This window comes from Ricinus communis, chromosome 10 (genome assembly GCF_019578655.1).
Source record: "Ricinus communis isolate WT05 ecotype wild-type chromosome 10, ASM1957865v1, whole genome shotgun sequence".
NCBI classification, from domain to species: domain Eukaryota; kingdom Viridiplantae; phylum Streptophyta; class Magnoliopsida; order Malpighiales; family Euphorbiaceae; genus Ricinus; species Ricinus communis.
The window spans coordinates 17,608,003-17,620,599 of NC_063265.1; the positions used below are offsets into that span (position 1 = coordinate 17,608,003).

The 12,597-nt window shown below is 32.2% G+C and overlaps 1 protein-coding gene across 1 annotated transcript; it reads right to left on the reverse strand.

Moving 5' to 3' along the window:
* Positions 1 to 1,051: 1,051 nt before the first annotated feature.
* LOC8259796 (calcium-dependent protein kinase 20) lies at positions 1,052 to 7,639 on the reverse strand. The gene is made up of 7 exons (XM_002524055.4): positions 5,944 to 7,639; positions 3,669 to 3,812; positions 3,410 to 3,562; positions 2,851 to 2,966; positions 2,527 to 2,694; positions 1,601 to 1,825; positions 1,052 to 1,440 (listed from the first exon to the last, which is right to left on the reverse strand). Exons 1-7 carry the CDS (start codon positions 6,815 to 6,817, stop codon positions 1,366 to 1,368), a joined length of 1,755 nt encoding a protein of 584 aa, XP_002524101.1. The 5' UTR covers positions 6,818 to 7,639; the 3' UTR covers positions 1,052 to 1,365.
* Positions 7,640 to 12,597: the final 4,958 nt, after the last annotated feature.

The following is a 12,597-nucleotide window of genomic DNA, read 5'->3' on the forward strand; positions in this document are numbered from 1 at the left end:
GAGAGGAGAGGGTAACAAATGGTCAAACAGGGTACAAGTTCAATAGCATGGTACATTAGGGTACAGGTTCGCTGGTCCCTTACTTCGACAGAGATTTAAAAAAAGAAAAAAAAAAAAAAAGGCACAGAGGGTAGAGACGAGACTGCTCTGGCATCAATACTATCAAGAGGGTGGAGGGGTGCATTAGTAGCTTTCCTTTCTGTCCTTTGAGCTTAATTATTTATGGGAAGAAAATAATAAAGCAATAAGCCAAGAACCCATCAGCAAGTTGCATATACGCATCCATACTTCTTCTGAGGAAGTCTTGAACAAAGCCTTCTTGAAAATAGACTGACACAACACAAAAGAGCAAATTTTAACAGGACAATTTCCTGTCAGACGTGGCTGCCGCTGCTATATATAATCACACGTTTAATGCTACTGCTTCTGATGATGATGCAGGGACCTCCTTGTTAAGCATATCTGCATCCCCAAGTGTCTGTCCTAAATAATTAAACAGGACAAAATATGCGTACTGAAAAATACTCCTTTCAGACTAGATAAAGACTGTGTTACAATTCAATGTACAGCACCCAGTACAGGAATGGACCAACTAGACTCAAGAATCTACTCCCCTCAACTCACATATAGCTATTTTTAGGTTGGTTCATCGAGAAAAGGCATCATTTTATTATCAAGATTAGGGGTAATAATGAAGTGGAGTCGAGTGGATACAGTACCAGAGTTTATTTCTTTGTTATATTGAAGATAAATTAGTAAAACAATAAAAATTGAATAATACTTACCAGCCTGTCAAATTAAATGTTATGAAATTTGAGTTCGACTCATCAAGCTATTTAAATAGCTTGAGTTTGATCCATAATGTAATCTAACCAATTCATATCATCACCATCATCATTTATTTTTCCCGAATCAGAATCAGTCGAAATCATTGCTTTAAACGTGAAGATCTTTGCTTTAACGGGGAAAGAATGCATAATGGAGACAGAGAGCTATGGCCCATCTCAAATGAAACCATAATCATTTAGTCGTTACAGCTGAAAACATGAAATAGCAGCGAAGCATTAAGATGAAATGTAATCTTCATTGTTTTGGAAAAAGGAAAAAGTTAAATTATGAACAACGAGGCTTTGAACTTACAAACCTGCAATCTAATCCAAATTAATATACTTAGTAGACAAATGGAAGGTAAATAGACTAAAATGAAAAGAAAACTCACTTTTTCACCCTCTCTCAACCCTGCCTGATGTTTACAATGACAACAAATGCTAGCTAGAAACTACAATATGGACTAACTCTGTTGGTGTTGCCATACCAGGTCAGGTACTATTGCATCGAGGCATCTCTTTTATCAAATACAATGTGCTATTTTGATCTCCGCTCCGACCAACCAGAATCTTGCATCATGGCCACAAATTCGCTGTAATCAATCCGACCATCCTGGAAGAACACAATAGCCGTAGAAAAAAAACCATATTAACATCTAAGCTATTATGCATACCTGATACTAGAAGGAACAGAAAGAGCAATTCCCTAGCAAGTAAGCAACCATTTACAGTTCAAAAGAGAAAGAAGACAAGAAAAGAAAGAAAGCATTTACATTATCCTGATCAACTTCACGTATTATATCTTCAATGTGAATATCACCTAACCCAAATTGGTCACAGGCCTGTTGGAGCTCATCTTGTGTGATGTATCCACTCCCATCTTTATCAAAGTAAGAGAAAGCTGCAAATAGATGATCCTCCTTGTCAATCTTGTTTAGATGGAGCATTGCTGCTATGAATTCACCATAGTCTATGGTACCACTGTTGTCAATATCCGCCTGAAATTTCAAAAGAAGGAAAAGTTTAACTAGAATCAAACACAGCATAAGTACCAACTTTCTCGTATCCAAGACAATCGATTGAGGACCTATAGGTGCCCAAGTGCTGACGTTGCAACTTTAAGGCTCTAAATAGGATCTCAAAGAACAATAACTGTAACAAAGACAAACAAGTAAACTTCTTCATGACCTATTCATCTAAATTCATACTGTACTCCAGTTGCTTTGAAAGACTGCATGTATGCACAAGCCTCTGCCCCTACAAACATCAATGTTTTGCAGCTAGGCAAGGTATTGCTTTTGTTCCCCTTCCTAATACGTACTTGCTATACTATTATAACCAAACCAAACAAAGGCTTAGCTGAGATTTCGTCCAATCAGCAAGATTTCCAAGAGGAGTGGAAAATAAGAATAACAATGATAAAAAAACTAAAAACAAGAAGATTATGACTTGAGGCAGACACAGTTCTCAAAGTATTCATTTGAGCTCACCCTTTGTTCACAAGGAGTTGCAATAAATTCAACAACTTTTACTCATAGAAAACAGAAAATGTTTGTTCTTTAGTTTCTAACACAGTGGATATTCTGCCATGCAGTTTCAAACAAAAATAAAATAAACGAAAAGAAGGAGAGCTACCATCAAGACTATAAACTATGAGACAACTTAAAGCTCTGAATCACAATCTTAGGCTAGCACTTACTGCTTGCATTAATGAGTCGATCTCAGAATCCTTGAGAATAGCTCCCACTCTTTCTAAACCAGTCTTCAATTCATCAAGTGAAATCTGTCCACTACCATCTGTGTCTATCATCTTGAACATTTCTTTTAGGCCTGCAATTTCCTCTTCAGACAGGGTTTCAGCAATGACCTGCATTAGAAAAAGAGATGAGCAAACAAAATTGGCCGTTTATTTCCAGAGAATCTAGAACAAGTAAAAAATAACTTATCGACGCATCTTCGGAAACACCTAAACTGATTATTCCAATAGCAATGTCCAACTTTTTAAGAGAAGAGAAACACGCACTCTAATAGCAATTCTCTTGAGCTTGTTCATGGCTGAGAATTGCTTCAAACGACTTAAAACAGCCGAATCAAGAGGTCTATCGGGGGCAAGACCATCCACCTGAACCCAAGGATGACCTGCAAAAAGAACAAAAAGAATGAGAAATAAACTGCTATAACTTAAAACATTAATATAAAAACAGATTCTTAACAGACATCCAACTCTCCTAAACCATGAAGCAGGCAAGCTGAATACTTTGGTTTCACGAACAATAGCATGGTAATCACTAGAGCATTGGACTGCACAAGCTTCCACCTATGCAGTACTTAAATAGTTTCAGCTACCGATTTCAAAAAAAAAAAAATATATATATATATATATATAGTTTCAGCTACCAAATATATATTTCTGGATTTACTTTGGAACTAAAAAGATAAAATGCTTTATCAGAAAATTTTTCTGCATTATTCACAAATATAAATAACAAAAGAGATATTAAGGACAAGAGTCAAATTAAGTTAATGCATTATCTGTTCATAACATACCACAACAATAAGACTGCAGCAGCATGCATACTTACAGAGAACTTCATGGGCTGTCAGCCGCTTTTTAGGGTCCCTTACAAGCATTTTTCTCACCAGATCTTTTGCACTTTCAGATATATTAGGCCAAGGTTCTGATATGAAGTCTAGTTCACCTTTCAAAACTTGCTCAAATATTCCTTGTTCCGTTTCTGATTCCAAACATGACACAACAAACCAAAAAATTAGACACCGCTGAATATTGCAAAGAATCATTAAAAAAGTACAAGCAACAAAACCTAAAATCATGCATCTCACCATCCCAAAATGGGGGGACACCACTCAGTAAAATATAAATGATAACCCCGGCACTCCAAACATCACACTCTGGACCATAATGTTTCTTCAACACTTCTGGGGCTACATAGTATGGACTCCCGACTACATCAGAGAATGTTTCGCCTGCATTACCAATAAGTAGTTACATACTGGCTCCAACAAACTGAGAATGAAAATAAAGCAATGCTTACAAAGTTTCAAACAAGCACAGGCATTAGAGAAACTGTGCCAGATTACGCATTTATCACTTTCACAGGAATTTAAGGAATTGATGACATACTAACATAGTAACTTTATACTAGGCATGAAAAACTTAAATTTCTGGCATGATCAAATTTTATCGTTATGTATGGGAATAAATATTTATGAAGAGTCTTGTTTTTGTAATTACTGACAGACGCAATTTATCCAAATTAACTCTTAATCAATTAAGTGATATTCCTTCTGCCAGAATCAGAAGTTGACATACTCAAATTTTGAAGTCCACCAAGCCCTCAATAGGACTCGCCATTTGTCATCTGATATGAGCTCAAACTAGATCTGTAATCTCTTGCGTGCCATTGTCATGTAATCATTTCCAGCCAATTAATTTTGTCTGTCCATACATAAGTTTTGGAGTTTGTCCTTCTAATTGCATATGAGAACATCTCCAAAAAGTTAATTCAATTATAAAATAGAAAAGGAGAAGAACCTATTTTGTAGTTCAGTCACAAATTATGTAGTTTAGGCAAGTAAGAATGCATGGTACAATAAGAAAAATGTCGAACAAAAGTTATTGCCTTTCAAGAATCCTCTTAGGATAGAAATCAGTGCACTGATTTAACCCAAGCAAAGACAACCCACCTAATCTTATATATATTCTCCTCATCAATATCCATACAAGGAAAAGAGTATGGCCAAAAGGCAATCAGATAAAAGGCAGAAACAAATTAAATGAACCATGAGAACTGATCATATATATTGTTTTCACCAAAAAAATCCCTAATACACAAACTATCAGGCCTTAGACTAGCATTATAAGAACTCCTTAGCCACCATTGAAGTTTTAGTCTTCAACTATTGCCTATAAATGTATACTTTTCTGGTCGGACAGCTTTCAAAAACTAATTAACCAAAACTGCCAGAGTCTGAAAAGCATAAGGCAAATACTCATCCAAAGGCAAGTCAGAATCACTATAGCTGTATCAGAAACTGGAAAGAGTCTCCAATGAATTGCTGTGTAAAAAAATTATGCGGTGATTAAACCCTCATTTGCTTATAAGCTTGAAAGAAAAAATAAAATGTTCAGATTTAAATACCTATATCACTTGACAAACACTGAACAACTACTTTTGAGGCTATAATTCCATACATGCCTATAGTCCTTCAACGAAGCCACTGTAGAAGTTAAAGAAATATATTTAAAAAGGAAGCCCTAAATGTCAGCCATGATTTAGAGTACATGCACCAATCTGAAATGTAAATCCTGCAGTAATCCAATCAAGGTCATCCCTGTACCTCCCCTTGCAGAATCTTCTCCAGGAGACTTTTTGACATTTCTATGCGCATTCAGATTTATCCAGTCTCTGACAAGAGAACTCCGACCACTGTTGATCTGAGAGGCCTAGTCTTGCACGTCACTGTGTTATTTTTTTCTTTCCCCATGCACTCATTAGAATTTAAGCTTTCTTGGCAATAATATCTATTGTTATAAAGTCAGAATGAAGAATGAATAAACAAAGAGTACCCAAATCCCAGCTTCCTTTTCCCTCTGGCTCGAGTCCAAGAAAAGGAAAAAAGGAAAAAGAGAATGAGAGTTCTTTTCCTTTTCTTGGGAACATGAAGACCAAAAAAAAAGTAACTAAGCTTCCTTATAGTTCCAAGAACAAAGTTTTATCTATCACGTTTAAGCTTAAGTTTTACATTTAGATATCAAAGCACATCACAGAGGATGCTGACCTCCACAACTAAGAAAGACTTAAGTCTAAATAGCAAGGAAATTAATAAGTTATACGGATCAGAATATATAAGCCTAAACAGAGTCATCCCATGGAATATACTGCATATACTTTTTGAAATCAAGAGAAGAAAATGATGGACAGAATATAGTTATTTGAATTTTGAAGTAATTCCATATACCAAAAGAAGAAAGGAAATGCTAGACTAAGAATTAGTTGCAGACTTCATGTAAAGGCTTCTAATCATAGCCATATAGATATAACACTTAAAAATTTAGTAGAAAAGAAAAAGAGTAACAGGCAGCTCAGAGGTGTACCTGGCCTGAAGAACACTGAAAGCCCAAAGTCTATCGTTTTAAGAGCTGCCTCTTCTTCGTGATCAACAAATAGAAAATTCTCCGGCTTCAAGTCCCTATGCATAACACCTAAAGAATGGCATGCTTGCACAACACCAACTATCAACCTTGCAAGCTCAGCAGCTTTTCTTTCTGTATAATGCCCTCTCTGAATAATTCTATCAAAAAGTTCACCTCCAGCACAAAGTTCCATAACAACATGAACTGCAACAGCATCCTCATAGGCATCAATAATTTTGATAACATTAGGATGACCTTCCAAATGATGCATTATCTGAATTTCTCTCCTAACATCCTCTACATCCTCCTGCGTCGTCAACTTCCTTTTCGCAATAGATTTACAAGCAAAATCTCTCCCAGTAGCTTTCTCAATACAAAGAAATGTAGTCCCAAATTGGCCTTGTCCAAGCTTCCTCCCTAAGCTATAAATTTCCTTCAAATTGCCTGTTTTTCGCCCTAAAACTGAGTCCATTTGCAGCCCTGCACTAGAAACTCTCTTGAAATGATTGGATTTCTTGGGTTTTGGATCCTCAGCAACCTTAATACTTACATTCCTCATCTCAGGCCTGATCGATTTTTCATGTTCCATGGCTTTAGGTGGTGCGTCAGTAATCTTAACCATTTCAGGTGGGGTATCTTGAATTGGGGCATGATTGGATCCTTTCTTTGAACTTTCTTCAGATTTCTTTGATATATCACTTTTGTTGCTGTTTTGATCTTCTTTAGAAGGAGGTGGTAACCTATCCTCCGGTGGCCGGGTTCGCCAAACAGCAGCAGTAACAGATTGTAAGAATCCATTGGGGCTAAGGTTTGGTCCTACACATGTATTCCCCATCAAAAATAAAAATTAAAAAGTCTTTAAAAAAGACCAAATCTTTAACTTCTTATTAACTCTTTTCTTCGAAATTCACCCTCAAAATAATCTAGATTAGTCTCTAATAACCCAATTATTGATGCCAAATTTTTATTTTTAAGAAAAAAGGAAAATCAAATCCACAGAATGGGAAATTTGGGTCCAAACAACAATTCTTGTTTGGAAACCCCGACTGCAGCTTTTCTTCTCCTCTAATTGCACTTTTCTAAATCAATCAAACAGAAACTCCAAGATCTCAAACCCTAAATTAATAATTAAAATCGAACAAAAAAAATTAATTGTAATGAATCTGGATTTGGATTGGGTAACAAATAGCTAAGAACACTCAAAAAGATTTTGAATCCAAATAAAAATAAAAAAAAAAAACAATGGAACATAGGGTGTAAATTGAATAATCATGAAATGCATTTAGACAAAGAAAAAAAAAAAGATATTAAAAAAATAGATGAAACTATAAAATTTTGAATTAGGAGAGAGAAAAAAATGAAGGAAAAATTGAGTTTGCTGGTTCTGGAAAAAAATGGAGATAGTTGATATGATCATACATTTTCTGTTATTAGCATTGTCAAGCAAATTAATGATAAGGGGGGTTAATGATTAAGGGACTGATAAATGTAATTATAATGTTAATTAATGTGTTTTAACCAAATGATAGGAAAGAAATGATAGATAGATCATAGTGTAGAGTTTTTGAAGTGACCGTATAATTCTTCCCGCCTTCTTCTCCAATTCTTACTGCTGGAATGCACCCACGTGCGAACTTTAGGTGGTTATTAACTAACCTTTCCCTCCTTTTGTTTTTGGCTGAATAGAAAGGATAGTTTTTTCTTCTTTCTTTTTTCCTAATTTTTAGTCTGTCTCATATTTTAATATTATTTTTATTTAATTAATATATAAATACATTAAAACATAGACAAAACGTTTACTCTAGTCTAAAAAAAAAACTAATTTAACACTTGGTGATCATTAATAATTATTATTATATTTGGCTCGTGAGTTCTATATAACTCTAGTAAAGTTCTCAAGTTCGAATCTTTATCTCTACTTCCCGTAATAAAAAAAATAGTTAATAGTTATAATTATGGTGGTAAGTATTATAAAACTTAACATTTTAATTTATTAAATGATTTTACTTTTATATTTTTATTTAATAAATAATTTAAAATAGAGTATATCATCTAAAAATATTCAGATTAATATTACTGTAAATGTATTGCCAAATAAAATTTTAGACTATTTTCGAGATAAATTTCAAATTTAAATGTTACTAATATAAAATTTATTCAGTAAAATACTAGATATTATATTATCATATTAACTAAATATTAATTATAATTTTAAATAATATTTATTTCTATATTAAAAATTGATTGTACAAAGTTAAATTATTTTTGGGACAAAATATTTATTATCAATTATTCTTAATAAAAAATAATATAAGTATAAAAACATTTAAATTAATTACAAGAAAAAACTCCAAAATAAAAATGAATCGGTTTCTCAAAATTTATTAAACAAATAAAATTAGATGCTGGAATATAATAACTAGAACTTCCCATCCCTAAACAAAACACATCGGATTATCAAAACCATAGATATCCTTAAGAATGAGGATTTTATGTATAAATTGATTTAATGATTTGTTGTATAAATTTCTGTAACAAGATTTAACCAATATTTTAACAATAAACATCTATTAGAATTGATTAAGAAAATAACATCCATTAGAGAAAGAAATAAAAATAGAAAAAGTTCATCAAAACAATGTGAAATTAAGCTAATAAACCTGGATAAGACATGCTCTATAATGATGGGTTGCTAATAAGCTATAATCTCTTCTGCCTTGAGGCCATTTAAAAAAAATATTAATTATGCACGGTAGACTCAACCTATCATGTCATATGTAAACTAAATTAATTGTACGGTGATATATCACTTTATTTATTAATTATTATTATTTCTATTAGTTAAATTTCAATCATGAATTGTTAATGATAGTAAATAAATAAATTAATAAATAAAATTATATATCATTATATAATTAATTTAGTCTATAAATAACGTGTCAAATTGTATAAACTTTTTACTATTATAATATTTATAAAAAAAAAAAGAAAAAAATCTTCAACTTAAGATCCATCTCAAAATATAAAAATATTTACTTTTGAATTTTTCTTTTTAACTGCTACAGAAAAATGAGATAATAAATATCCAACTCGAGATCCATTCTAAATATGAAAACCCTTGACCACCAGATTAAAATTTGACAAAATCTCTGCTTATATATATATATATATATATATATATATATATATATATATATATATATATATATATATATATATATATTAAATAATTCTGAAACTGATATAGATTTTGGTACGTAAATTCCTAATTCAAGATCCATCTCTGGATGCTTCTAGGCGACATTGGATATACAATTAAGAAATTACCTTGACATTTTATTACATGCATTAAATAAAAAGATATAATCTAATGCGACTATTTCTTGATGAAATTGATAGCTTGCAAATATAAGAATAAGAATTAAGTACGAACCTTATGCTAGTTTCAAGCACGTGCATGGGAAGCTGCGTACCAATATTCTCTTTTTTCCTTTTTTCAACAGTTAAAATGGAAACTTCATTCAAGAAAAAGAGTTCCAAAACCTAGAACCCAGTAAAACTCAGGTTTCTATAAATATATACAAAGATTATAAAGAGCATAAAAAAAAAAAAATCAATGATGAACAGAGAAAACCATAAGAATGTCAAATCAGAGGTAATTCAGACTCCAAAGAACCAGCAAAGCTTGAAAAATTAGCTAAAGTCTGAAGAGAAGGAACTCAGTGGTTGCTGCGAAGACCATATAAAAACAAATTCTCTTAAAAGAGAGGAAATGTTTTGAATTCATTTGAACCATCAAATCAAATGAAGCAAATGACTAATAAATTTTATTGATTATGTAACTCCTAGACACTAAACAAAAACAAATACAGGGAAGAGCAACGGTCGGCTAAATTCTATTCAATTTTGGACTAATCAAATTTTTTAGTTTACAAATTAAATTGAACCCAAATATAGATTGTAATTAAACTGAATTGTTTAGAGATTTTTTATTTGTTTATAATTTAAACTATAATTATTTATATTTAAAATTTATTCAACATCAATAATAATAAAAAAATATCTCCATATATATAAATAAAAATATATTTATAGTTAAATATATTGATTTTTTTGTAAATAAATAAATAAAATATAATATTTTAAGTATTTATATAAATTTTGGTCGGTTCAATTATAAATAAAAACTGAACCAAATCATACCAAACTAATCAGTTTGGTTTATTTTTTTAGTTTTTATTCGGTTTTAAGGGATATTAATTAAAAGTTCACGAACAGAAATGACCAAAATAACTGAAAAACCAAATTAAATAGCAACAATAAACAACTATGCGATAAAGACAAAGGAGGCTCAAGATAGAGGCATCAACACTAAAATGGTCATGAGCAACAACAAGGATTGAGTTTTAGAGGGCAAGAAAGACCATGTAAACCATCGATGGTGTCGCCAAAACATCACCAAAGGTCCCTCATGAGGACAAATATACTACCAGTACCTCCTTTTGTGATCCCAGCAAACCCAATAGCAATGGCAGTGACATTTGCGCCAAGGTTTCCACAATCTCTGCAATGGTAATGGCGAAAGGCAAAATAGCACCAGACAAAACACGAACCATCAAAAAATTGCCACTAAAATCTAGAGGATAAAAGCGAGGGCCATCATCAACAGTAATGACCACTGTGGCGGCCCTAGGCAAAAATATGCTATAGTAGAAACCCTGATAGAGAAGGAGCTCTCTTTCTTTTGTTCTATCCTATTAGCTTATCACCCATATCAATTTAAACGTATGGAAGTCCGATAAATATATCAATGATCACTTAACTTATATTAAGTTTTATTTTGGTAACATAATTTTTTTTTTTCATTACAGTTATTTAACTTTAAATTGGGTATATAGTTTGGTCACTAGACTAAAATCTTAGTGGTTTATTTATTAGAAAAAAAAATCTCTAAATCTCTTAATTCTACAACATAGAATCTCTAATGCTATAAAATGAAATTTCTAATTCTGAAGTTTTGAAGCGAAGCATTTAATCTCAATTCTCAAAAATCAATTTCAATGGACCGACGTCGTAGACAACTAGGAGAAAATATACTCATATATTGTAAGTTCTATGTAATTCTAATGGCAACCAAGAGGGGGTGAATTGGTTGAAATCAAAAGCTAAAAATAAATTAAACCAAAAATGGAAAATCAAGCACAACATACAACACCAAGGATTTATAATGGTTAGGCCAACTTTTGCCTACATCCACTCTTTAAAAATTCTCTTGAGAGATCTACTATCAAATAGAATTACAAACCTAACTCTATTTGTGTTCATTTACAAGGCTAAGAACAAACTCAAGTGTTTTCCTAAAGGCTCACACTCTAATCCAAGTGTTTTTCAAGGCTCACACTCTAACACACTCTAAGATTTTCAATATTCATTACAAGATTTTTTCAATTCCTTGTCCAAATACTCAATCTCACATTTTGAATTTTGAATATAATAATTAAATATCAAACTACCCAAATATTCAAATTCCAAGCTTAAATCTTTAATATAAGATGAAGATGAAGATCTGAAGTTGTTGAGAGTTAATGCATAATGGAGACTCAAAATAAATGCTCTTTCTTGACCTAAATCAGTTAGAAATGATGTTTAAATACTTCTAAGTGAAATAGAGACATTGCACCCTCATTAAATGTAAAAATAGCTATTCAATAACCTTCATAAATGTAGCTTCACGAGCGTGAACAATTCTCCACGGCCGTGAAACATCAGCCCGAAAAGCAGATTTGGAAAGATTGAACCCATCATGACCGTGAATAATTCTTCATGGTCGTGAAGACTGCTCTCACGGTTAGAAACTCAGGTTTCACGACTTGAAAACTTTGAGCGTGAACTCTTTTGTGATTTTTTAAAGTTTTTGAAGAGTTGTCATCATTCATAGGTGTGAACTATTTCTTCAAGGTTGGGAAGACTTTTTTTTTTTGCGACTGGGAATCTAGGTTTCACGGCCTGGAAACTTTGGTCGTGAACTCTTTTGTGGTTTCTTCAGGTTTTGGAAGGAATGCATTTTTCATGGTCATGAATTCTCGCTTTCACGCCTGGGAAGAATGTTGTGAACGCTAGTACCTTTTTGCTGTTTGAAGTGAGAATTCTTCATGGTTGGAAACTTTTGTTTACAGTTGAAAAACTGAAGTTTCATGACCGTGAATAAAAGTTCACGGTCGTGAATCTGCCTAGATTTAGAAGAACCAATTTTCCTTCACTGCACATAAACACTCAAACATAACATTAGTCATTCTTAATTATTTGTAACCTTCAAAATATGATTAATAACTCTCAAGGATCAACATTCTACATACTCGTTATTTTAAAATTAGCATTCATATTTAATTAATTTAGTGGTTAGAAACTCGTTTAATATTGAATTTCTTACACTAAATAGGAATTGATCACACATCCTCAAATAGACATGTGAACATGTAAGAAACAAAAAGGAAATGATAGCTTAAATACAAAAAAGTGCAAAAACATTACTAAATTGGTGGTTAACATTCTTCTTACCTTTTTTGTTTTTCACTTTTTTTTTCTTTCTAATTTATTATTATTATTATATTTTTT

Excerpts from the sequence above, each read along its gene's own strand:
- LOC8259796 (XM_002524055.4), bottom strand. The coding sequence starts at position 6,817 with ATGGGGAATACATGTGTAGGACCAAACCTTAGCCCCAATGGATTCTTA. Across the intron at positions 2,967-3,409 it reads GACAGCCCATGAAGTTCTCT|GTCATCCTTGGGTTCAGGTG; the intron begins GTAAGTATGCAT and ends TTCTTTTTGCAG. Across the intron at positions 1,826-2,526 it reads TCGACTCATTAATGCAAGCA|GCGGATATTGACAACAGTGG; the intron begins GTAAGTGCTAGC and ends TTGAAATTTCAG.